Source organism: Peromyscus eremicus, chromosome 7, assembly GCF_949786415.1.
Source record: "Peromyscus eremicus chromosome 7, PerEre_H2_v1, whole genome shotgun sequence".
Classification (NCBI taxonomy): Eukaryota; Metazoa; Chordata; class Mammalia; order Rodentia; family Cricetidae; genus Peromyscus; species Peromyscus eremicus.
The window spans coordinates 85,880,259-85,907,772 of record NC_081422.1 but is presented as its reverse complement, the minus strand read 5'-3'; the positions used below and the strand labels follow the sequence as shown (position 1 = coordinate 85,907,772).

At 45.7% G+C, this 27,514-nt stretch overlaps 1 protein-coding gene across 1 annotated transcript in view; it reads right to left on the bottom strand.

Moving 5' to 3' along the window:
* Zic4 (Zic family member 4) overlaps positions 1-26,969 on the bottom strand; it is a 41,719-nt gene extending 14,750 nt beyond the window's left edge. Inside the window, exons 1-5 of the mRNA XM_059269073.1 lie at positions 26,843-26,969; positions 25,640-25,727; positions 18,971-19,597; positions 14,140-14,463; positions 11,851-11,964 (exon numbers count right to left, since the gene is read on the bottom strand). Of these exons, the coding sequence (XP_059125056.1) occupies positions 11,851-11,964; positions 14,140-14,463; positions 18,971-19,597; positions 25,640-25,727; positions 26,843-26,962 (1,273 nt within the window). The 5' untranslated portion in view covers positions 26,963-26,969. The remainder of the gene's footprint in view (positions 1-11,850; positions 11,965-14,139; positions 14,464-18,970; positions 19,598-25,639; positions 25,728-26,842) is intronic.
* Between the last annotated feature and the right edge of the window lie 545 nt (positions 26,970-27,514).

Here is a 27,514-nt window from a genome sequence, read left to right as displayed (position 1 = left end):
ATTGTTTGACAAATATTGAAAAGTATGTAAATATGAGTGGGATAATGTCTTTTCTGCGGGAGATGAGGAAATGACCCAAACTGTACGTGCCTGCAAGATTACACACAGGACCCAGCTCTCTGCTGTCAAACTGTGCCGCCCCTTCAGCCGACATATTGTGCAAGTGACAAGTGAAATAGCGCAGATAAACCAATGGCTTAAAACGTAATAAAGACAACAGCCATTTGCATTTTTTACATTTTATTACAAAGGTAATTTACTATGACACATTTCTGAATGTAATTTATGAAAACATGTTAAAGCAATTACATCGTGTATACAGCTCTCAGAGCTACAGACTTCAGATAAATAATAACATTATAGATCTTCAGAGACTTTCACTATTAAAAACATATCATAAAAGAGAATCCTTTATTTCAAAAACAGATTTTTACATGAGAAGATAATGTCATTAAAATTTAAACTTAAGAATAAAATCTGGAAAAACACTATAAAATAAATGAATAATATTCTTTGCTGGAGCTGTGAAATTAAATCTTCATGGTGACAACTTGTTCATTTTATAGGGTTTATTATCGATGTACTTTTTCTTCCCTGGAGCCAGTAGGAAGTGCAAAGTATTAAAGACCTCTTTGGTGGGAGATTCAAGAGGAATAGATGTTTTCTTTTCAAGACTCTGAGATCATTCTTTCTCTATGTCTCTTCTGTAAGTCACAGAACTGATACAGCTTTGAAAAGTAAAACTAAGTGTCATTTTCTGACTGCCAGTACTACCTGAGTCAATCCTTCAAGCACACCAACCTGTCAGGAGTTATGAAAATGAGAGAAAAGGCCATGAAGGGAGAGACAAGAAAAGTTATATAATAAAGCATAAAATAAAAACTAGGAATATTTTCTTCCTTCTCTTACTCCCCATACATTAATTTATTTTGTAGCAGCTTCATCATTTATTCTAAGCTTTGGGGTACACGATTAGTTATTTTATATCCAGCCTCCAACTATTCTTTCTTGTGTTTTGTTTTTACTAAATTTTTGAGAAATCTTTTTTTTTCATATAGGTAGAGAACGTTATCTTCAAAATGTATTGATAATGCAAGCCTGAAACAGGCCCTGCTCTTGCCTCTAGGAGAATGTTCTGGATTTATTTCACAATCATCAAACAATTTGCAAGGTTGAGGTTGCATCTTTACTTGGACCATCTCCAAAGAGGACTTAACACTGTGACAAGCTTAGAGCCACAACCCACAGAAAGCCAAACTAAGCAAACAGATCCCATACATAATTTAGGTCCCACTGTGTGACATTATCTTGAAACAGGCACTGGCCTTTCCTAATGTTCTCCTTCAACTCAGGGGTCATGGTAACTCACACATACTGGCCCCCAAAGCTTCAACATCCTTCCAAGTTTGAACACCCTCAAGGCACATAAGCCTCTGAATAGTTCCCACAAAGTCCCAACTCAATTGCCAAAATTGGACTGTCACTAAACATGGTACAATGTCTGCTTTTTTTGAGGAGGCCAGCATTTGGGGGGGGGGGGAAGATCAGAGAACAGTGGGCAGGTAACTGTTCTATTTGGCAGATGTTTGAAGAGCAACCAAAGGGAATATACACTGACACTCATATTGCCTCCAGACAAAGATAGCAGCCCTGTCTCACCAAAGGATTGTGTATGTCAACCTTGGGTAGACAGGCAGCTCTAGATTAGAAGCATGACCTTTCAGGAGCATGGATTCCTTTCAACCTGTGTTGAATAGATTTTCACTTTACCACCAAGAAACTGCCCCCTGCCTCCCCCATGCCTCTGCCCTAGCCCAGCTCCAACCCTAACTCCTGTGGAAAATTGGCCTTAAAGGTTTCCCCTTAGCCTCCAGACCTGGACTAAGCAAGGGGGTGGGCTGCCAGTTTTAGTCAACCCTTTGCTCCAGCCTTTTGTCTCTCTTGGAATGTTTAGGGGTTGCATATGCTTTTGTGTTACAAACAGCAAACAGGGTCCCCAGGAGTCTTCCACCCATGCCTGGTTGCGAGCTCTGGTTTCCCTAGACAACTGTGGCTAGCAGGAGGATTCCCTCTCAGCTACAGCTTGGTGCAGAGGGGAGCTGGGTTACTCCAGGACTCAAGGAAAGAGAAGGGGAAAGACTGAGGAAGGGGAAGAGAGAAGCGGTTTAATAATTCATTTCACAAATGGCAAACTGCTTGCTTAGCATATAGTATGTGAAGTCTATGCAGAAGAGAAAACCTAATGGGAAAGAGAGGAAAAGACAGCTGTTGATTTGTCAATTCCAATGTGCAAGCACCCCTGCTCCCCAATCAGCAAGGCAGCCACAAAAGGGTCAAACTGGTTCCTACTCACTTCTCTGAACACACACAGGTTTCTGTCTGCACAGCTGTCATTTTGATGACTTACAGTATATGCAAATACAAACTTTTTCATGGATATCTTTTTTTCCTTCTCCTCTGCTTCTCAGACTTTTCTTTCCAGATAGTCAAATGACTTTAAAAGCAGGCAAAGGAGAAGAAAAAACTCAACCGTTGCCACCCAAGAAATGATAAATAGCATCACATAGCTAATCGCTGGAGGGTGCGTTTATCAATTCATAATCATTTATTCTTGGTGATGTATGGCCCTTACTCTTAAATCTGAAAAGCTTCTATTTGAAGGTGTGAATAGCTTTCCCCTTTCTTGCAGTAAACCTTCTTACATTAGCAGTGATTGATCTCATGTACAATTCGTCCCAGAGTGCTATTTTACAGGGGGAACACTAGCTTTTGGAGATTAACTGGGGAGTCTGTTACATATTAATGAAGCCTAGAGATATGCTAACGTTTTGGTAATTTAGTTATTTGTGTCTATAGCTGTCGTCGTTATTTTCTTTTAGACCCCTGCGGTTGCTATCCATCGAATTAAAAAGTGGTCCTTAGAATTATTTTATCTGCTGGCAACTAAACGCCCCTTAATGTGGAAAACAAATGTTGACTTCTTTCTTGAAGGATGCATGCTTCCTGGCCAGCCGGCAGTGTGTGTTAAACGGTATTAGTGGGATATGTTAGTTTTCATTCTGGAAAGTAATAACTCACACACACACACACACACACACACACACACACACACACACACACACGTATTCGATGAGATAAGAAGAGTAAGTACAACCTCTAATAGAAAAAAGCATTCTAGCAAGAGGTTTGTCCAGGGTATTGGGAAACCTAAGCTGGACCGGTCTTAGGAGTGGGGCTGGAGAGGGAGGAGCAATGGGGCTGCCCACTGATTTGCAGCCTAACAATTAATATGCCACCAAATGAGACGTCAACGTCATTAATGCCTGTGTGCTCCCGTATAGATGTTGAATGAATTCCAATCCCGATAGAAGCTGCATCCTACAAGGAGATTGCTTTGTGACACAGTGTAAAATACCAATCAGTTGTTGCTGTTGTTTTCCTGTTAAGATTTTTCTGGGGCTGTTCCTAAAATGCTTTCTGGATTTCCCGTGAAATATTTGGGATTTTACCTGTGGGTAGGGAACAGGAAGCCTTTCTCGAGTGTTTCCCAAGTCCCTAGGCTCTGTGGAGGGCATAGAATGATAGCTGATTGAAGGAAAAGGTAGAAGGGCAGAGAGGGTTGTGAAACCAGTGGTCAGAGTGGAATGAGTGCCCACACTTGCCTTAAGAGACAAAAACGAATTGCTCCTTTCCATTTCTATGGGAGTCTGCGGACCCTGCTGAGTTAGGAGAGACCCAGAACACCTGGGGAGGCCCTGCAGCCCCAGGGCTCTAGCCTAGGAACTTGGCTAGAGGGATGGATCGCTCTCACCCCAACCTGTCCGCTCTGGGCCCTCCCCCTCCCCCTTTCTCCTCCCAGTCCTCCTCCTCCTCCTCCTCCCTACTATCTCCTTTCCAAAAGCCCAAAGCCCGGATCTGGAGCTTTGGAACACTGGGGCCTTCTATCAATTCCAAGAACCTGCAGGAAGCACTGGAGAGAGACAGCGACAGTTAGACTGGGCGCGCCCCTTTTGTTTTCGGGGCGCGATTTATGTTCTTTATAAAGGTGGGGTTTGGAAAAATAGAAAGGGCCTTGAAAACGTTGTTACAATGAAAAAGGGACAAATTAGAAGACATTTTCGGTGATCAAAGGCGAGAGGGAGAGCGCGCATGGGCATTCACAAAGCTTGACTTAGTCACTCCCCTCTTTTCCAAGCAGGGGCAACAAGCGTGTCCCCCATTGACAAGGAGGCCTATTCAGACTGCAGGTGCGAAGTGGGCCAGCGCGCCCGGCCACATTATGTCAAGGTTGTTGGAGATTAGTGTTCGGCCTTAATAACTAAAGCGCTTGATTTACATTGGAAAAAAGCCCCTTCAGCCGTGAAAACAAAATCGTTGAACGCGTGATCATTGCGAGGGCAGCTGATATCCTAATACTTGCATTGTTCTCGGTAGAGCCCAGGAGCATCCTGGCCTCCTTCGGAAGGGCAAGGCCTGAGTTGCTGGCGCTGGACCAGGTCACCAGTCAAAGCTCCTGCCTGGACAGGCCGGGAGAAAAGGCCTGTGTGGCGTTTCACCGGGGCCAGAGGAAGGCAGAGAGTCCACGTGTGGGCTCTGAACTTTAGCAAAGCTGTGTACAAACTGGAGCCTCTGATGCAAATTAGGACCTACATAGTCCTAAAGGCTAAGAAGGCCCCAGCTTTCCTGCCAGGGAAGGCCTGAAGAACTTGAAGTGCTGTCACAAGAACTTATTTTATTCACAGGTGAAGATCACTGTGTGGTTACTGGGGCAGAAGGACCCAGGCACACCCACTGAGTGAGTGGAACTGTCCCCAAGAAGGCTATAAAGTGTTCGCACAAGAAAAACTTAATGCAGAAAGTCTGCAGCTGCTGCCTGGGTTTCTATAACCTTTCCTTGATTTGTTGCCCCCAGGATGGAGGAGGAATCCACCTTGGCCATGGCACTGGTGCCCTGTGTGGTTATTTCAGGGCAGATTCCATTACCCCACCTATTCTCTGTGCCCTCCCACACACACTCCTCCCCCACCCATGAGAAGGGATCCAGAGAACAAGAGACCTGTAGTAAGGACCCAAGAGCAGGCATTTCAATCTAGACATATATCCATTCGAACTGCCTATCTTTTGTGGAAGTCAAGCTACTTATGGCAATTTCCATAAGATCTGTCTGTGGGGACAAGGTGAGAAAGCTGTTAACTATTGTCTGGCCCTGAAAAGGTCGTAAGTCAGAGCCTCAGTGGCTGACCTGTCAGTGGAAGGTATAAAGGCTTTATTCATGCAGTCACTGCCATGTTCTCAGCTCTCACAAAAGTGTTTTTATGATTCAATTTTTCTTACCTCTTTTCTTAATTAAAAAGCCGAACCATTAGAACAGCACCTGCATCATGTCCTGACAGTGCCTGCATACTAATCCTGGAGCCTTTACAAGCAGTAATTATAACATAAAATCAGAGGTTGAATAAAACAGAAGGATTTTGCTCCCAAAGCCCCGCTAATCCCCTTTTAAAAGGGTCTGGTGAAATAATTCAGAACAGTTTCCGGAAGTTGGATTACCACTCCTTTTAAACAAAAAACAAAAAACTTTTTACAATGAAATGATATTTCACACTTAAAGGAGGCTGATTTTCCACAACAGTATTCTAGCTGAAAGAAAGCTGGCAGGCTTTGGGGGCAATAAGAAACATTTTACTACTGATTTCTTACTCACTAGAAAGAGCAGCAGAAAATATAGGGGAGTTTTTGTAGTCTATTTGAAACATATTTGTCAGGTGAAAATCACCACAGTGTGAGCAACAATTGCTTAGATGCATCAGGGGACAGTACTTTTTATCTCAAAGGGAATAAATAAAAGAGGAAGGGGTACTTTTTAATGGCTTACAGATATGTATATTTCAGGCAAAACATCTTTTACCAAAGTTCTGATAGTATTTTTTTAACTTAAATTAATACATTGATGAGTACAAAAGCTGGTCAACTATTAGACCCTGAGTAAATGCTTGAAAAAGACAAACAAGGGACCTTACACTGAGTAGTTTCTCACTAGTTTTAGAAAAGACTTAGACCCTCATCTGACTATCTGGGGAGGGGGCTGTGATTCATCAGCGAGCCAGTTACTCAGAAACGGTGCAAAAACTCACCCATCGGTCTGATATGTTACTAGAGACTTAATCTGGTGATGTTGTGGTAGATTAGCTTTCTCTCTGCTCTGTCATTATTCTACAACAGTATAGCAAAGCCATGTAGTTACCAAATTATGTTGTTTTCCTTCCACAGACATTTCCCAAGGCTGTTTCCACTGCAAGGTCAGAGCCATGTACATCCCTGCTCCCTTTGTTTTGAATTGATCTATATTGTCACTTTTATTTTGGTTCTTATAAAGGACTAAAAAAAATAAATAAAAACAGGTGAGACAAATTTCAAAATCTCTTACACTGGACATATTTACATTAAATTAACTTGCACCCTGCCTGAGGCATTTTTTCTAACTTATTTTTCAAAGAGCTGCTTTAGATATTTGGAAAATCACTGGACTACGGATGGGCACAACCTAAGATACCTCTTCCTCAAACTGTTGAGTGGACTTCTCTTTTCTTGAGTGATTTTTGAGCCGAAACTCAGTAACTTTCTGACAAAGTTCTCATTCACTCTTTTCTTTAGTGATATTTGGATAAAAGACCAGGCTGTCTGGATGACAAGTTAAGAAGCCAATGACGAGCAGAAAATAGTAGTTTAGAGAATCTGGCCACTGGGAGACTACCATGTTACTCATATTTTTCCTGCAATGAAGATTTAGTAAAATGACTGATTAAAAAAAAAGTGCTCACACCTTACTGGAAAGAATATATCTGTGTCTGACTTTTGTCTCCAACTTATCTGTCCTCAGCTGGCTCTCACTTCCAAAATGCATTTTCACTTCCCTTCACAAAGTCTTGAGGAGCCCACATGGGATGCACAATAGTCCTCAGAGACTTACAATTCAAAAAACCAATACCTAGGCTCACCAGGACCATGAAGTTCAGTATAATGCCAAAGTCTTAACAAGTCACGAGAGTGACATTAACACTATCAGGTTCTTCAGCTTTATTCTATACTAAAAGAAATTTTCACTAATTTTTCTTAGTGCTTTAAAAGACTGTGTCTCTGCTTCAGTGCTGGGCTATACCAGTATCTTTGAAATTCTCAGAAAAGCAAAATTATCGTAGCCCCTGAACTCGACCCAATCCTCAGGGATGCCTAAGTATGGCACAAGGTGCCATGAGGCTTCAGATCTCTAAGGTTTCCACATGTAGAAAAGCTCCCAAATAGTTATCTAATTCCGAACTGAGGAGCTGTGGGGCACTTTTGAAAAACGGAGCGAAAAAGCAGCAGTTATAGCATAACTAGCATTTATCGCTAAATGTTTCAGGGATTACCTTATTTAACACCCAAGCTTATTAAATGTGTTACAGTATTTTTTTAAAAAACCTACTGAAAATGTTGGTCTGATTGTTCTTAAAGGTACAGGAGTCAAATTAAAGTGAATTTGTGTCATTCGTGAGGATACAGGGCTAGTAAGCCACAAACAGGCTGCCTCTCCCTTGTGATGTCAATATGTTGCCAGCAGAATTTGGGCCTGGTGCTCTCCTGTGAAATAACAAGGGTGAAGCCTGAGTTGGTAGGGAGATGGGTGTCATTGACTGTGTCCCTAAGCTGCCTTAGCCACTTGTCACTACAGAATGGGTGACTGCCCTAGAAGATAAAGTGATTCTAGGGAGAGGCTTGCTATGGACACTTGGAGACCAAAGAGTTCAATTCTTGGACCAAGGCTGTACCATTCTACTCTTCACGAAAAATAAGAAAGAAATGACAGATAGATAGATAGATAGATAGATAGATAGATAGATAGATAGATAGATAAACACATAGACAGATAGAAATAGACAGATAGACAGACAGACAAACTTTAACAAAGTTAGAAGGAAATGGTGATCCTCCCAATACCCTGGAGCAGAGTTCCTCTTTCCTCTGCCCTTACCCTTGGTTCTTTTGCTGGGACCAGGAAGTTTCAAAGGCAGAACTTTCCTTTTCCAAAAGCCTACTGGAGGATGTCAAAGGAGCCACCCTCCAAACACCTTCCTTTCCTTCCACAATGTGGAGTGGTTTGGGCACAGAACAGCCAGTGCCTTGCCAGTTTGCCACTAGCCTGCGTGGGATAGCAAGGTGCAGATTGGTTGGTTTTTAGGATCTCCTCTCTAGTCCTGACTGGGCAGTCCCAGAGGCTGAGAGGATTCCAGGCTACCAAGACACAGCAGAGTCCAGACCCGGGAGATCCTTGTGTCTGTCTTTCACGAGGGTCTATCTTTTTTGTTTGTTTGTTTGTTTGTTTGAGTTTTAGAACTTCTCCCTCTAGGAATACAGTCCTTGAGCTATAAGCTAGTTAGTTGTCCAAGATACTATCTAAGGTGACCTGCCATTCTCACCCCAGTATCTATCATTCTCCCACTCCACACAATTGCGCACTCCAGTCAGGATCACCAGACCAGACTTCTCAGCCATTAGAAAGAAGTCAGGCATACATCTCCAAGATGTGACATCTGTGCAGAATTTGGGGTCCAAAATGGGTACTGAATTCTATCAGCAGAGACCACAGTGGAAGTAAGGGATTGATCTTGTGATTAAGATGATTCTAATACATTTGGGAAAAGTTCTCCAGTGGCAAGCCAGATAAAGACACAGGGAGCATGCTAAAACTCACCAAAGAGTCATTGAGAACCTTCACAGATCCTCCTGGGGACCTCTGCCTACCTAGAGTTCTAACAAGATCCCTGCAAGCAGCTGTGCCTACAGCATCCCATCCGTTTAGGCAGATTTGGAGCCAATTCGCTATCTTTATCTAAGTTTGTTCACTTCTTCTTAGTCCCTGGGCCTTTTGCTAGGAATCAGAGGTGATTCATGAGAGTGCTACAAGCTATAGGAAGGCATCCTCACCAGACAGACCACTGAGCATCCATTTATCTTTTCTCTTCTGAAATGTAAATCAGTTGCTGCCATTAGTGTCATCGGGGTGAGATTGTGGGCAGAGAGATCTCTCTCCAACCGTTGTTTCGTCAGGTCTCCTGTTTTGTTGTCTCAAGTAGCTAGGCCCAAATAGAATCCTGCTGAACCATGAAGAAAGATGGGGAAAAGGACGAGCAGCTGTAAGGAAGCCCCAAACCTCTCCTAAGATGATGAAGCAATAACTGGACACTGGAAAAGGAAAACATCCAATCATTTATTTCCAAATAACAGATCAAAGAGAAGGCACATGTACACAAAGTCTTTTGGAGGGAAAAAACTCATTTTATTCAACTTACATGTACATGTTTTCAAGAAGATTACGCCTCAGCTTTCAACTTTGTTTTTATTTAACAATCACTGTCAAATACACACAACAACTTTTTTTTTTCTTTCAGGTTAGCTCCTAATTTAACTGCTGTTAAGGGGAGAGATTTTTCAAATCACAATGTGGATAGACAAGGTACCAATAATCTAAGGGTTGACTCAGACCTGTGTGTATGTTAGTGATGATTATGAAATACTTGCCTGACTGTATAGTTCACATCCATTGCAATCATTATATTCTCCCATAAATTAGCAATATAGACATGTGGAGAATCAAGTAAACAAACAACATCAATATAAGAGACATTTTGCAGCAACTATAACCGATCACGTGGGTTACAACTTGGGGAAAAGTCTTCACAAATCATTTAGTAAGCACACAGGGTAGGGTGATGGGCACAATCTTATTTATTTAAATCACCTTTAGAACTACAGCAGGAAGTTAAGAAGACCTGAACAGGGGCAAAGTTTCTTTTCTAGGCACAATATAAAATGAAGGACTGCACGTAGGGAAAGGGGTTGGCATGTGCATGCACTTTTTGGTCACCATCTTGTAAACCAAACCTTCTGAACTCCAAGATAACAACAACAATAAAGGAAATATTAAAATGTTTCTCTTGCTTATGCTACCATCCTTTAATGACAGAACGTGTGTGCTGATTGCTGCTAGTGGTGAGGAAACACGACAGATCTATTTATAGCACAAGTTTCTTCGAAAAAGGGAAAACTTAAGCATCACTTGTTTGCAAGCTTAAGTTCCAAGAACGCCAGATAGGAATATTTGGAGCCTGAGAGATCTCCAAGAGAATCCATCCAGTTAGTAAACCTGGGCTGATGGGATGCAGACCAGGACAGAAAGCATAAACACAGGAGCATAGACTTGGGACACTTACCCTCTGCCTCTACCTTCTCGCATTACCTAATATACCAGTTTTTGTGCAAAGGGCCTTCCAACATCTACACATATCACCAAGACTGAAACTACACAATGCTTTTGTTTTTTGTTTTTTGTTTTTGTTTTTTCCTCTTAGCAACACTTATCCCTAAAGTTATCTACTGGTGGAGTGTAGGGATTTTTTTTTTCTTTTAAGAAATTTGATTTTATCTCTTTAGCAATGGTTTGAAACCAATGGGGCAAAGTGAGTTTGACAGAGAGGAGAACAAATCGCTGACAAAGAACCTTTTACGTTTCATCAGCGTTGTTAGGACGACAAGCAAGAATGTCTCAGATAATAACTCCCACTTCAAAGATTTCTCAGCTCAATAGAAGGCAGACCATCCTTTTTATTCAACCACAAGGACGGGCACTAAAGAAGACGCTACTGTTTGATTTTTTTTTCCACCGTGTTTATTTTTCCCCTATTCACTGGGGTACTTGGATAAAATAAACAACAAGACAATTAAGAGAACATGGACTTCTAACTTTGCTGCCGTCTTCTCCATCCCCTTGGCCTTGGGCATTTCAGTTTGTGCCCAAAGCCCGCCCAAACCTAAGGCTACCACACAGTGGCACATCAGAGGAAAAGTTTAAGGGACCGCAAGACTTCTAGGGTGAGGAAGCAGTAGAGCACCTCTGGGGAATGCAGTGGAACTAACTGTCCCTGAGGCGTACTTAACAGCTCCCTGTACTTCCCAGGTTGGCCACCTTCGTCTTAAGTCCCCATTGGGCTCTGTGCTGCTGACACCCGAGCTGGGGGATGCTCCTTTGGTAAGCTTCTCAGGATGCTCTAGTCATTAACTCTGACTCTAGGGCCTATGGACGCTGTCAAGATGCTCGGAGTCCGGTTCCTCCTCCCTTTCTTGAAAGAATCCCGGGGACCAAAGCCCCCCTGAATCAGGGTGCAGGGTGAACCCCTAAACACAGGCAAGACAGGTCCTGGGAGGAAGTATATACTGGAGAGCACGGTGACAGCATTAAATGGCGTGAAAGCAAAGGTCAGCGCAAATGTATCTTAATAGAGTGTCCGCAGTGAAGTGTGCCGCCTTTGAAGCGGCCGCTCCCCGCGCGCATTTCCATGGCGAGCCTAACGCGGCGTGCTGATGCACCGTCAAACTCACACTTTCAACCCCAAAACCCGACTCTTTGAACAACCCGAGCTTGATTGGACCTTTCTCCTTTTCTTTTCCCTCTTACAAACCATTTCCTCGCCTTTAGAAACTCGCCATCAAACCCAAATACGCCCTCTGATCACCGCAGAAAGCAGAAACAAAGAAGGCTGAGCGGCGATTCAAGCGGCCCTTTTCTTCCCTCGCATTATTATCCATTTTTATTATGATCGGGAACAAGTGCCCATTCGCGTGGGTTTTGTTTACCGGAAATTAAATGAAAATGATTTAGTCCGCGTCAAACAAAAATATATACTTGTATACACAAGAAAAAAGGCCTGTTAGACGTAAATATTATGTCCTTAATGAAAAGCCTGGACGGGCTCCAGGCTCGGCCTTTCAGGATTTCAGTGAGACTTGCCCATTGCCATAGAAATCCTAACTTACCATGAAGATGCACCGTGGCGAAGAAACACTGCTTTGTGAGAGAGCCCTTTGATGTCGCAGGCGCAAGATGCCGGCGCTCAGCTGCGCAGGGCAAGATTACCTTGCAAGCAACATCTGTAACAAGCAAATGAAAAATTAAAGGCGATTAGTGATCGGCCAAATATTTTTATTTCATTTCGTTATTTTGGACTGGGGTGGAAGGCAAAACGAAGTGTTTTGAAACAGGAGAGAAAGAAAGGAGCCCTGTTTGAGGCGGGGCAGCTTTATAGTATCAGCAGAGGCGTCAAGTCCCACAAATGTTCTGTGTACCTTGGCAGCGAGGTTAGTGCTTGCCCATGGGAACAAGTTCTTTGCTTCTAACTGTCCCAGGCTGCCTCTGGGCTAGGTTGTAACTCAACAACAGGTTCACTGGAGCTGCTTTTGAAAGCTTCTGGGTTTCATTAGGGGTGAGCACTCCATTCCAGCCAAGGTGGGTTGCTTTATTGGACAGAAGTTATGGGGTCTGTGGGACCCAAGTGAGAATTTTCTACTGGATTCTGAGCAGGAAGGGATAGAAAACAATGCAGCCGGGTTCTCGTGCTAAGACTTGTTTGTCCAGCTTTTATTGTATCTAATGTGCCTCTTTTGGGTGGCACTGGGGATAATCCGAGAGCTTCATGGGAAGTGGGCAAGTCTCTACCACAGAGTTACAACACCCCCCCCCCCAGTCTAAGGGGCTCAGGTTGTCATGTTGAGTTCCTAGGGCCTTCCTTCCGAGCAGAAATGCTTCCCCTCTCCCACATATTAATTTCAGATTTGTAGTGACCTGGACAAGTCTGTCTGCACTGGCCCTCTCTCCTTTGCTATCATTCTCCTTCCTTCGGTGTTTTTCTCTATTTAAATCTCAGCTAGGGTTTTGAGGCAACTCCTCCATCCCTACAGAGGGTGGCAGACTAGAAGCAAGCCCCCGTGTTTCTCCCCCTTGAGAACTACAGAGGCCTTGCTCTCTACCTCTACCAATATCTGATTTCTTTTTTTTCAGGAGGACTTCATAACCAGCACATCAAATACTTTCGACTCTTATAATGTTGTTGCACTTTATTTCACACATGCCCACAAACTTTTTAAATAAAGCTAACATTGTGTCGTTTCTGACAAAAAAAAAAAAATGCTATTAGAGAATTGACACTGTTCTTTGAGGTACATGTATCCCTGGCTGTGGAGACCTTGGTTCAGTGATGGCATCCCCCAGCTCCATATCCCTGACTGGAGCACCTATGAGATTCTAAACAGATGGTGGCTGGAAAAAGTAAGCCTGGAGGCTTCACAACTCAGAATTCTTGAAAACCTTCTAGCTTTCCTTTGTCCACGCTTCCTATTGTTTTGGACTTACTCCCCACTGCAAGTATAAAAATGTAAATCGAATTTGAGGTCTGACAGAACAGACTTGTCTATGTGCTCTGATAGGCATTGGGCTTGGAGGTATGCCGCATCCCAAGGAAAGGGGAGAGCACCCCCCCACCCCATTACTTATCTCCCTTACAGAGGTGGCTGGAAAATGCTGGAGTTCTGTGTTTCTTTGTTGTTGTTGTTGTTGTTGTTGTTGTTGTTTGTTGTTATTTGCTTATTTTGTTGTTGTTGTTTTTCAAGACTAGCCAAGGAACAGGAGAGGGTATGGTGGCAAAGGAAAAGATAAATGGGCTGCGAGAAAATGGTTGTGGAATTCTGTCTGCCACCTCCTGGGCTCTGAACTCCTCCGATTGGGATTGATGGGCAAGAGGAGGGAAAGAAAAAGCGTCTGCGCCTGGGAGCTGGGGAGACAGTGGCCCAGGCCTCAAGGAAAATCTTTTCCTTCCTTCCACACCCACTGGGAAAATTTATAGCTTTACTTTTGCCACCCGCCGTTGTCAGAATTGTGAATAAATTCTAATAAGTTTTTTTTTTTTTATCAGTCTCTTTATCCCGGACATCAGTTTCATGGGCAAAGGAGAGTACAGAATGTGAACGTAGAATTGACCACTTTATGTTTTCGTATACAGATCTAGTATCAGCATATTCAATGACCTCCAGTAAGTTTTAGTGGCGGTCTGTCTGCTGGCTTGCCCCTCTACTCTCCCTCCCTTCGTTCCTGGCCTACTCCTTGAAGCCTCAGTGGCCGGGCCTAGACTCAAGTCGACATAAACCAGAGCAGCACGCTGGTAAGCAGCCCTGATCCTGGAGGCGGTGGTAGCTGCGGCTGGGCCCAGAGGTGGCGCGAGGCTGGGGTGGGGGCGCTGCAGAGTCAGCCTCCACTGAGCCAGGAGCCCGAACACACGTACCATTCGCTCATGTCTGTGCCACGCACCGCCACCGCCGCTGTGCAGGCTATCGGGGGCTCACGGCCGCTTTCTAAAGAGGGAGACGTGAGAGCGGACGGTATTGCTGAGTCGTAGCCAGAGCTGGGTGGCGGCGAGCGACCGTGGACTTTCATGTGCTTCCGCAGAGAGCTGGGGTGCGTGTAGCACTTGTCACACCCGCGCACCTTGCACATGTAAGGCTTGTCGCTCGTGTGTACGTGCGAGTGCTTCTTGCGGTCGCTGCTGTTGGCGAAACGCCGCTCGCAGCCCTCGAACTCACATCTGAAGGGCTTCTCGCCTAGGAAAGGGGGGAATAACGCAGAGACATTAGAAGGGTGTGGGCTGCGTCCCAGTCTCGGGATTGTACCCTTCCCGTTGCTCTTTTGTTTTCAGCAAAAGACCCACAAAAGATTTTCAGAAATTACTTTCCTGTGTGCTTTAGGTCTGACACCCCTCCCCCACCCAATGAGGAGAGGAAGCCCACTCCTACAGACTGCCACCCCTCCCCCTCTTCGTCCCGTGCCTGGGGGTGGGGGCGGGGGGCGTCGGAGGAGGAGGAGGAGGAGCGACGATGACTCCATCATAGTCATTTCCATTCTAAAGAACCCTGATCCACGCACGTTGTTTTCCTCCAACTTTTATCTATGTGGAGACTGGAGCACCTTTGCCCAAAGAATCGAGTTGATAGAGGAGTTCACGTTTGCTGGATTTGAAGTTACTGCCCAGGCCATCTGTCTCTGCCCTAGTGAGCTTTGCCCAGCAATCCGCCGGACGCACACTCCATCCTGGTCCAAAGTGTTTTCTAAAGTAGGTTTTGTGCAAGTGCCAAGGCAATGAGAGGATTGGAGAGGGCGAGCGGTGGGTGCACATGCGTGTGCGTAGTGTGGGAAACATTCTGAGCAATGATTCCCCTTAAAGGCTGTTTTCCAGGAAATAGAGGCCCCTCTATGTTTCACTCACTGAAGGCAACCATACTGCAACATTCTTCAAATCTTGGCTAATCTATCCGAAATCCCTCAAGATAAATGTTTGCCGCTGATAATATTTTATTGTACGGATCCGTCAGTTTTGCGGAGACCTTGTCCAGTGTGTGGGGGGTGGGGGCTCTCAGTCCAAACTGACAAATCCAGTCTATGGTCGTCCCCAGACAATTCCCGCCTGCCTGAGAGCCCAGAGGCCAGTATGGGAAAGTAGGCTCAGACCAAGACAGATCTTAAGTCTCTGTTGAAATCGCAGCCCCTGAGTGTAGCAAGCTTCGATGAGTGCCTGCTACTGGCAAGCCAGGTCCGGCTCCTCTGACCACCGGGTGTACTGCTGGTCTAGGTAAAACTGCAGGAAGGCAGGGAAACGCACAAAGCTTCGGGAATACTGGTTGGGCCAAGCCTTATTCCAGGAGTTCTTTGCTGCCTGAATTTGCTGCTCTGTGGAAAAAGGAAAGAACCTCCCCCACCCCCAAACCCAGAATTTCAAGTCTCTGGCTCAGCTGACATTGTTTGGGAAAGGAAAGTGGAGGGTGTCTGTGCTCTAAGCAGCCGATGGTCTTGGGGGTGATCAGGGGTGCAAGAATCTCTCTAGCAACTGATTGGGGAGCAAGATGCTCCACTATTGGCTTTGTGGCCTCTTCTTCCGTGGTTTACAGGAAAGACTTCCTGATAAAACCAACAAAGACCCCATTCCACCCCGGCGTTGACGCTCAGGTTGAGCCTGAGGTTCACACGTAACCTGCCTGCCTTTGGCTCGGGCAACAGCGGGTGACCCCGTCTCTCCAGCACTGCCCACCGATAGTGCTCACCCTTGCTGGAGTACAGCTGTTACACTAGGGTCCTCTGGAAGATGTTGCCCGCTGCCATTTTCACAGGACAAGGCACAGTCTTATGAAAAAGTGGAGGAGATGTACAATGAACAAATCAGTGTCCCTATTTGTACCCGGATTTTTCTCCTCCGATTCCACCAGCGTTTGCAAACCCCAAACTTTCCTCCCTCCTTTCCCGTTCTTCTTTATAAAATAACTTACAAAAATAAAATCATTTGAAGCCTACAAAAGAGAATAAGGTTTTTCGGGCGTGTGTGGAGGGGGGTAGAATTTGAGGTTAGAATTTAAGAATAGAATTCCCTCACCGGGGGGGGGGGGGGAGAGAAAAGAAAAAAAATTTCAGCTACACACGTATCCCATTCCAGCGTCTCGTCGTGTAAAATAGCAAAGTATTTCGCTCCAGACGAGAAACAGAGAAGGGGGAAAGAGGGGGAAAGCAGGTACTGAAATGCTTCAGTCCCGGGGAGTGATCAGGCCCCTGGGAGGCCAGGTGCAGCCCGGCCTTAGCGTTCCCCAGCTGCAGGAGGCGCCCTGGTCTCTGCGCTTGACAGCCCTCCCACCCCCCCGCCACCCCCCGCCACCCCTCGCCCTTCCCCTCCCCCAAGTCCCTGCGCGACGCCCTGGGTGGGAGGGTGGACCCTGCGGCGCCGTGCTGGGCCTGCCTCCTGCGGGACGACCTGAGTCCTGGCTGCTGCCGCGTAGGCCGCGAACCTCCGGCCCCGTCCTCGGTCCGGGGCTCCGGAGCCTGCAAGGCCTCCTTCCGCGCGGGCGAGCGCAAAGTTCGCCGGCCTACAGGACGCCCGGCCAGCGCCATTTTCTCGCACTTGTGGCTCGGTCTGTTTTCGCGATGACTCCGCCCCAGAGCGGCCCGGGCACCGGCCTGTATCCCCCCCCACTCCACCCTCCTCCACCCCCCCACGAGGGCTGACTGACTGCGGGGAAAGGTGGGGAGAGCCCAGGGCAAGGGTCCCGGGAGGAGCGCCAGTAGGGGAGGTTGGCACGGCGCGCGCTCCTGGCCCGCGCCTCCCTCGCCGCCGCCGCACCATTGTTCCCGGGTCTCTGTCACAGCTACAGAGGGAAACCTTTCTTCACCCGCCGCCTCCAGAGCCAGGCCTGGGAGTCACAGTCGGGACAATCTCAGCTAAGAAATCTGCTCCTGATCGACGCTTCCGCGACTCGATGGAAATGAAACGCCATTAATATTTGAAAAGGCAATTATTTTCCTGTTGAATCGAAAACTGTCTTCATGAATAATTTGTAGAGAGTTCTATTGCCATTTGAGAAACATTTTGTTGCTGCTTTGCCTCCTTCTTTTTCTTTCCATTACTTAGGACATTTGAGGGAGACACCGAACAGGGGTTGCTCTGTGGAGTTTTGTTTTGTTTTGCTTTTTTTTTTTTTTTTTTTTTTTTTTTTTTTTTTTTTTTTTAACCCAAGCTGTAATGAATCAGGACTAAGACCGAAAAGAACGCGCAGCATTCTGCCTTGAGTCCATGCAAACCCGAGAGCCAGCCAGGCACACTTGTGCTTCTCTGATGTAGGTCGATTGCGCTCAGAATTTAACCATTTTCTGCTTCACAGACTTCAAACAGTGGGCCGGCAAAGAGCAGTATAAGTTCTTCAAAATCCCTGTCATTAAAGATGAGTTCTTTCTCCAGCCCCGGATTGTGCATCCACCTTCCAGGTGCTGGCAACCAGCCCCTGGAGCAGCAAGTCTGAGGGTTGGAATCATGGTCTTACTCATCCCTCTGTCCCTGGGAATAGAACTCCGGGAGAGAGGAGCAGATGAATGACAGAGATCTCAGAACGTGTCTTAGAAAAACCGTACAAGATGTTTGCAGACATGCTAGGGGATCAAGAACAAGATCCAAACTGGACTTTGGTCTTGCCTCAGCCTATGGCAGTCTCCTACCCCTAAACCTCATGGAGAAGGCAGTTTGTAGCAGGACTCAGCAAGCTTCTTCCCTGACACTGTAACCACCGGGAACTTTGACTCTTAAAAGGGTTACTGTTCTAAAAAGAATTGTAGAAAGCAAAGATACTGCCCGGAGTACCAAGCTGGACTTCTTCTGGTCTTTGCATCATTCTTCCCTTTTCCCGCCTCCAAGATGGGGGAGGGGAGAAGACGCTGACTTCTTAAACTTCAAGGGAGGGGGGGGGAGGAGTAAGGAGAGTCAAAGGGTGGCTGCTAAACTAATTAATGTAACTTCACAGGCTGTTCTGAAAGTGTGAAAACTTTCTTCTTGCAATTGTATTAATTAGATGCTTCTGGCCAGAAGAGTTCAACCCCCAGCCTCCTTCACTGAGCTCCTTTGCTTTCCGTTAACTAGAGCTAACAGATGTGGTTGACACATGTCCCTATTTCACTTAACAGCTCAGTAAATGACATTTAAGGCAGTGGGTCCCGTTGGGTCTCTACTAAAATAAGAATGAGGGTTACCCAAAAATGTCCCTTCTGTGGAGCCAACAGTACACAAGCAGGTCAAAAGTAGGCCCCCAAGGCTCATAAATCCTAAAGGAGGTATTATGGGTCAGATGACCCCTCCGTCCAGGTGACGGTGAAGTTAAAAAGGGGAAAGAGTTTCCAAAAGTGATCTGTAAATGTGAGACAATAGTCCCCATTTCCGTTAAGATTTGGCGGGAGACCATGCTGTTTTAAAACTTGTCTTAAAACTAAACTTTAGGGACTGGGGATATAGCTCAGTACCCAGGGCCCAATCTTTACATCCTAAATCAAATCAAATCTTTAAGCTAGGAGCACCCGTGTGCCAACAGGGATCCCAGAACTCTGGAACCACTCTTCCCACACAGCCTCCGGAAAAAACGGTGAGTCTACGGGCAGAAGCTGTTAATTACCATTTTATAAATCTGGCTCATGGAAACCATACCAAAAACTGCCTCCCTCCTCCCCTCGGCGGGAACTTAAGGAAATTCAGACCCAAGGGCCTGTGTCCCACGGGGTCTCACGAGACAGACAGCACTGAGTACTGACCTGTATGTGTTCGTTTGTGTATTTTGAGATTTTCTGATCTAGCAAAGACTTTCCCACACCCTGGGAAAGGACAAGGGAAGGGCTTCTCGCCCGTATGCACGCGGATGTGATTTACAAGTTTGTATTTGGCTTTGAAGGGCTTGCCCTGTCGCGGACACTCCTCCCAGAAGCAGATGTGGTTAGCCTGCTCTGGGCCGCCGACGTGCTCCACGGTGACGTGCGTGACCAGCTCGTGCATGGTGCTGAAAGTTTTGGAGCAGGGGCGCGGGGACACCGGGCCGTCCTCGCCTAGCCACTTGCAGATGAGCTCCTGTTTGATGGACTGGCGCATGTAGCGGAAAAAGGCTCCGGGGCCATGGGGTGCGGCGAGGTTCACGGTCAGGTTCATGCCGCCATAGCCGTGCAGGGCTGTGGCTGTGGCCAAAGTGTCGCTGCGGGCCGTAGGCCCCGGTGCAAAGGGTTCCGACCTCGCATACATGTCTCCAGGGAGCCCCAGACGCAGGAGTCCGTTCAAAGGACGGTTGTGCGAGGCCTGAGGAGGTTGCTCATGAAGGCCCGGAAATACCGAGGGGCTCGAAGCGGCGGTGGCGGCGGCGAGCTGGGGCCCATGGTGTCCACAGCTGCTACCTGTTGTCGAGACAAATAGCGTGTATGAGAACCGGTGGAGTGGGCTTCGCACTTTCCCCGGCCCCCGGGGACAAGTCCTGCCCAGCCGCATCTAGGTTTCTGGCGTTGGTGCTGGGATCTTGAGCGAGTCGGTGCCAGCTGTAAACCTGGCGGACCAGGCAAAGCCAAAAAAGCCTCCGCCTTCGTCCGGCTGGGCTGCAGTTCTGCCCTCCCCCGCGGAGCCATGAGCTGGAGAGGGGCAGTGATAATGGGGTAGGTGGGAGAGGCTACCAGACTGAGTCTGTGGGTGCCTGGGGGCACGGCCTCTGCGGCAGAGGTGTAAAGACCCGTATCTCAAGATTACTCTGTCCACCAACACCAAGGGGTGCTCCCGGGCCAAAGATGGAGGTGATGGGGGGGGGGTCATTTTGGAGGTGGTGACGTTAGAAGTGGTAGTGATTTTGAAGCATCCTAGACGTATATATTAATTCAGTGTCCCACTGGGCCTGGAAAGGACCTCCTGCTGAACCTCGGCCTGCAGAGGCTGTCTGGCAGTGCAGAGAAAGGACAACCGGAAAAAAAAAAAAAAGACTTATGCAAAGTGGTGGGCATTTTTTTTGTTTGTTTGTTTGTTTTGTGTTTTTCTTTTAAGTTTTGGGGTTGTACTCCACCCCTTTTCTGTGTCTTTAATGTCTGTGTGAAACCCCGGGCACTACAGAGGCGGCGGCAGGGCGCTTAAGGAAATGAATAGATTCGGGGCCGTGGTCGGGGCCACCGTGAGAACAATCGCCTATGTCGCCCATTGGCCAGTGGCCTGGCCCGACGTCAGTGATGACAGCTCTCTCTCTCTCTCTCTCTCTCTCTCTCTCTCTCTCTCTCTCTCTCTCTCTCTGTCTCTCTCTCTCTCTCCCCCTCTCCTCTCTTCTCCTCTCCTCTCCTCTTCTCCCTCCCTCCTTTCGCTCCCTCCCCCAACCTCAATAGCATTTCACGCTTCCACTGCTCATGCGCTCTGATCCAGGCAGGAATTCTTTTCTCTTTCCTGTACACCTACCCTCCACCCCCACCCCATCCCTTCTAGAAAGCTGAGCATTGCTACCAGGCTCCTGAAACTGAGCCTGGTATGCGTCTACCCATGACCACTCTCGGAGAAGGAGTTGAGCATAGTCCTGGGCATTTTAGTAACCAGACCCCCCAAGAAGCTTGGAAAGTTTGTCTTTGAGTGCAAAGGAGAGGGTCCGGATCAAGGCAGGAAAGAAGGCTGCAGAATGCCTGGAGCAGAGAAACTCCTAGAGTAACGAACCTGGGACCCACTGCATTCTCTTTCCTCCTCTGAAACTTCCTCTCGCCCCCTTTCTCCCCTTCCTCCTTCTCATGTCCCCCAACCTAACTCACGTCCCCACCATACTCTGCCGTCCTGTTTTGCTTCTTTATTCGCCCACCTCCCTCTTCTTCTCCACTCTTTTCTCAGACAACTCCCTCCTCCCTCCCTTCCTCTCCCCCCTTCCCTCCCCTACTCTCGGTGACAGCGCTCCTGGAAGTAGAAACTCTAGAATCCCAGCCTGACTAGAGAGATGGAACCAGAGGAGGTCATGAGAAGAGGCGAGGACAAGTCTTGTTTCAAACTCACTTCTGGCTCTCCTGAAAGGGCGCTTCTCATCATAGCTCATATTTATCTACCTGAGGGTAATCTGGCAAGAAGGAGAGAGAGAGAGAGAGAGAGAGAGAGAGAGAGAGAGAGAGAGAGAGAGAGAGAGAGAGAGAGAACAAAGAAGAAAAGACAAGACAGAAAGAAGGCGGCTCTGGACACACACATAAACACATAGGAGGAATAGGTCCTTGCTCTCCACTCACTCGAGGGGACTAATCTCGGGGTCCTGACCTCTCTCCAGTGATGCCAGATGAAGGTTCTATGAATGGAGACTAGGATTACTTTCACGGTCTCTGGGCACTTGTTGCCAAAGCTTTAACCTTAATTCTTGCTATATTTAGGACTCTGCAGAGGGGATACCATAGGTGACTGCATCCCATGGCCTTCAGTCTAGAATTGCCACCACAGCTGGCCCAGGAAGACCAACTGAGGATAATTTCAATTGTGGTTCAGGAATGACTGCCCCTTGTCTGCCCTAGGATCTGCTGCTTTCTGAGCCCAGGTCACTGACTGTTTCTTCTTCATGGCCAAAAATGCCAGTGGACATTTTTTGACCTTCCTGGCATAGAACATTATCCCCAAGACACAGACAGCCTTGTTTTTTGTTTTTTTGTTTGTTTTGTTTTTTAAGAGAGTCCTAAAGACTGAAACAACAACAACAAAAACCTTTAAGAGGAGGGAGAAGTTTGAACAAATTACATGGAACAATAACTTGGAACTGATGAACTACCCCCTCCCTGAGGATATCATAATCCATGAGTAGTAAATAAAGGTTTTTGGCTTTGTTTGTTTTGTTTTGTTTTGTTTTGTTTTTGAGACCCAGGATTGTCTAGAACTTGAATGGTTTTGGTCTTCTGCACCTTCTGCCACTGTTCTCCAGGAGCTGGGTTTATAGACATCCACCACCACAAATGAGTTAGTGCGGTGTTAGTAGAGGAACCGAGGACTCCATGAATGCTGAACAAGTCCTCTACCAACTGAGTGACATTTCTACTCCCTAAATAAGGCTTTAAAATTTTTAATAATTGACTTATTTTCTAAAGCTTGGTACATTCTTCATTCATCCCTGCTTGGGGCAAGGGATTTAGCAAGGGATTAACTTCCACAATAATTTCTCTAGCTTTGAATAGCCTGTATCTCTCTGCTCTGCATTAGGAAGGACTTAGGCAATTACAAACAGACTCTGTGAGCGCACTCACCTGCACACACACACACACACACACACACACACACACACACACACACAGGAGAAGGAAAGACATTTGACTTGTGTTCCCTAAACCAAGGCCTTTTATGGCAATTTTAAAACTAGACTCTGGAGTCCATCTTCTTTCCTGGCTTTGCCCCCCACTCTCCCCCTCCCCCTTCCTTTATTTCCCTTAGTTTGCCCTTTAGTGAGAGGTGCTCCTATCTGGTCCCTTGGCTTGTTTTCCCTTCCCCTTCATCTTTGGACAGTTGTTACCGAATTTCAGTGAATTTCAAGTCCTACTCTGAGCAAAATGAAGAATGTACTCAGGTGACTCTGTGCTAAACCCCCAAAGGGCTTAAAGCAGAGCATACATGCTGCAAACAAAACTGTGTTCCTTCCTGCCCAGCTATTTCTATCATCTGAACCTTAGATTGAGATAGTAAACCTGAGTGTAACGTAGCCCAGGAATTAAAATTCCCCTTCTCTCACCTAAACCTAGGTGATACACAATTAATTGTTCAGGATGTGTCAAATTCACGATCCATTTTAGCTTTTGCTAATTATTTTATTTGAACCAACGTGGGTTCTTAATACACATACTGTGACCAATCCCTGTTAGAAGCTTTGAGTAACAATGCAGACTGAACAGGGTTTTTTAAAAAGCATTTTCAGCTATTTTCAGAACCATTTGGAAGCCTGGTGAGCACGCTGAACTCCTAACAGTCGTGTGTCTGCTTCTCATTTTCACAGGAGAAGAAAATGTTAACTTTCCATTAGCAGGTTGTAGAGAGAAAGATTTAAAAAAAAAAAATCCAAGTTTACAGACCTCCTGAATTGTTAAGTACTGACCTGTATATCCGAAGGCTAAAGGAACCCAGAAGTTTTATATACATATCTGGTTAGTATACAGTCTGTCTGACTAACTTTGCCCTTGAAGAGGTATGAACATGTGTATGACTTTTCGTGCCAGCAGCAAAAGGGCAAAGACATCTGATTCAGCCAAAATCACTGACAGTAGCCTGGCCCCATGGAGCTCCTTCCCAGATGCAGCCTTCTCTTAAAGCACTAAAAACATCTGGACCCATCCTGGGTAGATGTTTCTTGAGTAGCCAGGGGTCAGGTGACCTGCAGGTCACAGAGGCTGCCTGATCCTTGCAAAGTTCTTGGAGCCATATGGTCCATACCTTGGTTGGCTAAACATAACAATGGGACCAGACATTCTTTTAAGGTCCATTTCCCCAGAGACAGAGATAGGGAGAAAAATATTTCTTGTATCCATTTATATTTACTGACATAGAACTTTGAGCAATTATGTAAGGACCTTCAAGGTGTATTTCTAAAATAAACTCCAAAACAGTCTCAAGCTGATCAGATATGACAAGTCATGTAATGCCAATGTCCAAGAGGCATATTTTAGTCTTCCCAAAGGTCTTTTTGATGTCTCTGGACAGAGTTTCAGAGTTTCACAAACTGCAAATTGGTCAGAAGTGCTAATCTTCACTTGGGTTCAGCTTGCTTTCAGGAGCTTCCTGCTTGGTTTGCAAAGAAAAGTGGGTGTTTGGGGCAAATGCTACCCCCCTCAAAAGCACTAAAGCTTTCATGAGGGCTTATGTGGAGCAGATTCTACCAGTAACCCTGCAGCATCCTTCACCCTTCAGATTCTCTGAAAATTAATGCCCAGAATCATATCTTGAGCAGTTTTGCTCACAATAGCCACTCATCGATGGCATAAACAAATGATTTCTAGTTTACTTTCTAGAAATAGGGTAGCTGGCCCATCTCTTGGGACTCCAAGCCTCACTAGCTGAAATGTCTGACCTCTCTTCTTGGGAAGTTGGAAAGATGGAGATTAGGCATCAAGAGCTGGGCTGTTTTTCCATCTTGATCTTTGAAACAATACTAAATTATGATTATCTATTAAGTTGAGGGTCCATGGCTCAGAGCCAGGCCAAGCAGCCTCTGTCATCTGAATGTCCTGCTGCTAGATCTGCAGACACTTCTTCAGTTCTTTTTGCCCCCCCTCCCCTGTTTCTGACCATGGTGCCACTCAAAATTAGGTGTGTATCTCTGAAGAGGCTATCCACTGACTTCAGGATTCCTGCAGTGGGAAGCATCTCAAGTCTTGTGAAAAGAAATAATTTAAGCCCCAGAAGCCTGCCATATGTCCAATCCCAAATTATGCAAAGGAGGTGAGGTCTGTCAGGTTTTTTTAGAAGAGGAAAATTTTCCTAATTATGGAAATTTGGGCTTTAATCATCATTAATGGAACTGAGAGTATCAAAAAATATACTTAGATGTAATTTAATTCCCAAGCAATGCTTCTGAAAAATGTCTTTTTAACAAAAGATTGTTTCTATAAGAACATCCATGGTAGCATTAAGGAATCAAAATACTGAATGTATATAATAATTGCACCTCTCTTTTGACTTCTACCATAAAATCATCCCAAGTAGTAGAAGAGAGTAATTTCCTAACTTATTTAACTTCTATTAAGAAGCTTGCCTTGCATACCAATAAGGGAATATCTTCGGAGAAAACACGGAGTTGTATAGTTGAAATGAGAAAAATTAGATGCCTGGAAGGGGGGGAAACACCAGCCTTAAATCCTATGCTTATTCTAAATGGAATATGAAATTAAATTCCTCACAATGAAGGTATTTCTGACAGAGTGGCTGTCAGTCACTCTTGGTTCAGACACCACATTGTGGGAACATAGTCACTGCCACATTGCAGAAGGCTGGTGCCCCTGGTAAAGATGATGCATATCATGTAAACCCCATCACCAAGATCAAAGTCCGCCTCTTTCATGGAAGCCAATACATGTCAAACCTCATCCCAATCAAATTGTCTGGAAATGAATTCAAGATGAATATGTCATAGAATAATGTGACAGAGGAACTGCAGAAGGTCAAGGGTGGTTGTTTCAATGATCGAGTACTCAAATATTAATTCTAGAACGTCCAGATGAGTAGGCATTGAGGGGCTAATCCTCAGGCTGCTGGTGGGATGTTGTGTCATTGATTTGTGTGCAAATGCATCAAGCACCAAGGTGTTATTCTAAGTTTCATTTGAACTCTAGAGACCGTGCCCAAACTCATATCTCAGTATAACAAAAGAGAAACAAACAACAAATACAATTTATGCATAAAACCACAAAAAAAGTAGAAAAAAGTGCCCCATCTTCAGCAAATCTCCATTTATAATATATATATATTTTTTTACTCACTTGATTCTTTCAGGGTGTTTCTGTAAAGCCGCAACCGTTTCCTCATCACCAAGGAAGACTTGTATTTCATTTTCTGAGTTTGAACCTGCTTGAGAAGAAAAGAACTGAGTAAAACACTACCATACAAGTCTCTGTGGCAAGAATCTACGGCCTGAGTGTATGAAAGAAAGATGTTAGTCTGATAACAATCTTTTAGCCTTTCTTTGATTGTTTTCAAATTTGGAAACACAGGGGGAAAAAGATTTCTGGGGACTACTCCTGTTTCTTGTAAAATCATATGGGTTGGTGACAAAAAACATTGAAAAATCCTAATTTCACAGTTAGACTTTTTATCATTCATTGTTCTGCCTTGAAGGTGGAAGCATTCATTCAATGTCCAAAAATCTGTGGCTTCTAGAAATTGAAATTATGTTTCAGAAAACCCCATTATTTCTTCAAGCCAGTTATTTACATTTGGTGAGGTGTGGCAGGGAGGGAGGGGCCCTCTGTTCTCCAGGGGTGTGCAATTATGCTTAGTTATATTGTTGGAATGAAGAAGTTTGCAGATTTTCAAATCCTGTTCTGTCTGTAGTAGTGAATAATTCTTTAGTCTCACATGTTCCACCCCCACCTCCAGACCAACCTGAGAGCTGCCACTGACTCATTTTTCAAAGCTAATGTTAAATCCACCAGGTTAAACAAGCATCATTTTGTGGTTGTTGTTATTTGGTGCCAAGTTGCCCCTTAGCTGTAGTTGAGAAGTTTAGAAATCATGCCTCCCCCTCAAAATTGTCGGTGGCTGGAGCTCCCAGGCATTCGGCAGCCATATATCCTGGGAAGCATTCTGAGGACCTCTGCATCCACTAGGCGAGGCTGAAGACAGTGGAGCAGCCAGTCAGGCAGTCCACCCAGCACTGACCCTAAATTTAGTGAGGAAGGACAAACAGCCATTGAAAAAGGTCTCAGGCTGGACAAACACAGCAAGACCTCAGTCAATGGGACGTCAGCCTGTCTTGACACTCTAGCCCACAGGACAAGTGGCTATTTAACTTGTTGACCCACAGGCTAAATCCAAGTGGGACTGCAGTGTCATACAGGGTCTCTAATTTCTTATGTTCCCTCACCTCTCACTCAGACCCAACTAAAATACCCTAAGGTTTTTATCCTTTTTTTTTTTTTTTTTTTTTTTTTTCCTTTCCCAGGCGTGGGCCTGAGTATACTCACCTGTTCCCGGGGGAAATTGTTTTCAATTCTTTCTAACAAAAACAACAACAAAATCCTTCCATAAAGGTAACAAGCTCCTTTTAGCACAGACCAAGAGAAAAAGGAGGCCCAACTTTGCATTCTTACAGAAGGGCAGCGAGCTGGGTGTCTTTGCTCTGAATGTCCTCGTGGCGGGATATCTGGCACCACAGTTCCTGGTTGGTTGGCAATAATAGAATTTACTTGTTTGCTTCTGGGGGAAAGGGGTGTAAGTTTCCCTAGAAACTTCGGTCCACCCACAATGCTGGCACAGCCCAACTTCTAGGAGGTCTGTGGCTGGTCCCCTTTTGCCTACGTGCATGTCCTCTGTGCATTACAAATGGTCCCACAGGCATGCAAGGAAATGTATCAAAGGTTGGACCAACGCAGACTAGAGGGGCCTTAAGTAGTTCTGCAGCAGCTTTGTGTAGGGAAATAGGGCAAACATCACTTTGGTCCAAATTTGAGACCATTTAGCCAGTGGTCTTGCTGAAAGAGCAGAGTGAGGAAAGACTTTGGGAAATGACCTTGGGCCCCTGAATCTGAGGTCCCCAAAATAAGAGATCTGAAAAGCTCTTTGATTTCTCCAAAATTGTTGCTCCTGAGGTGTCTTCCTCTTACCAACTGGCTACCAACTCCGTAAGGAGCACCACC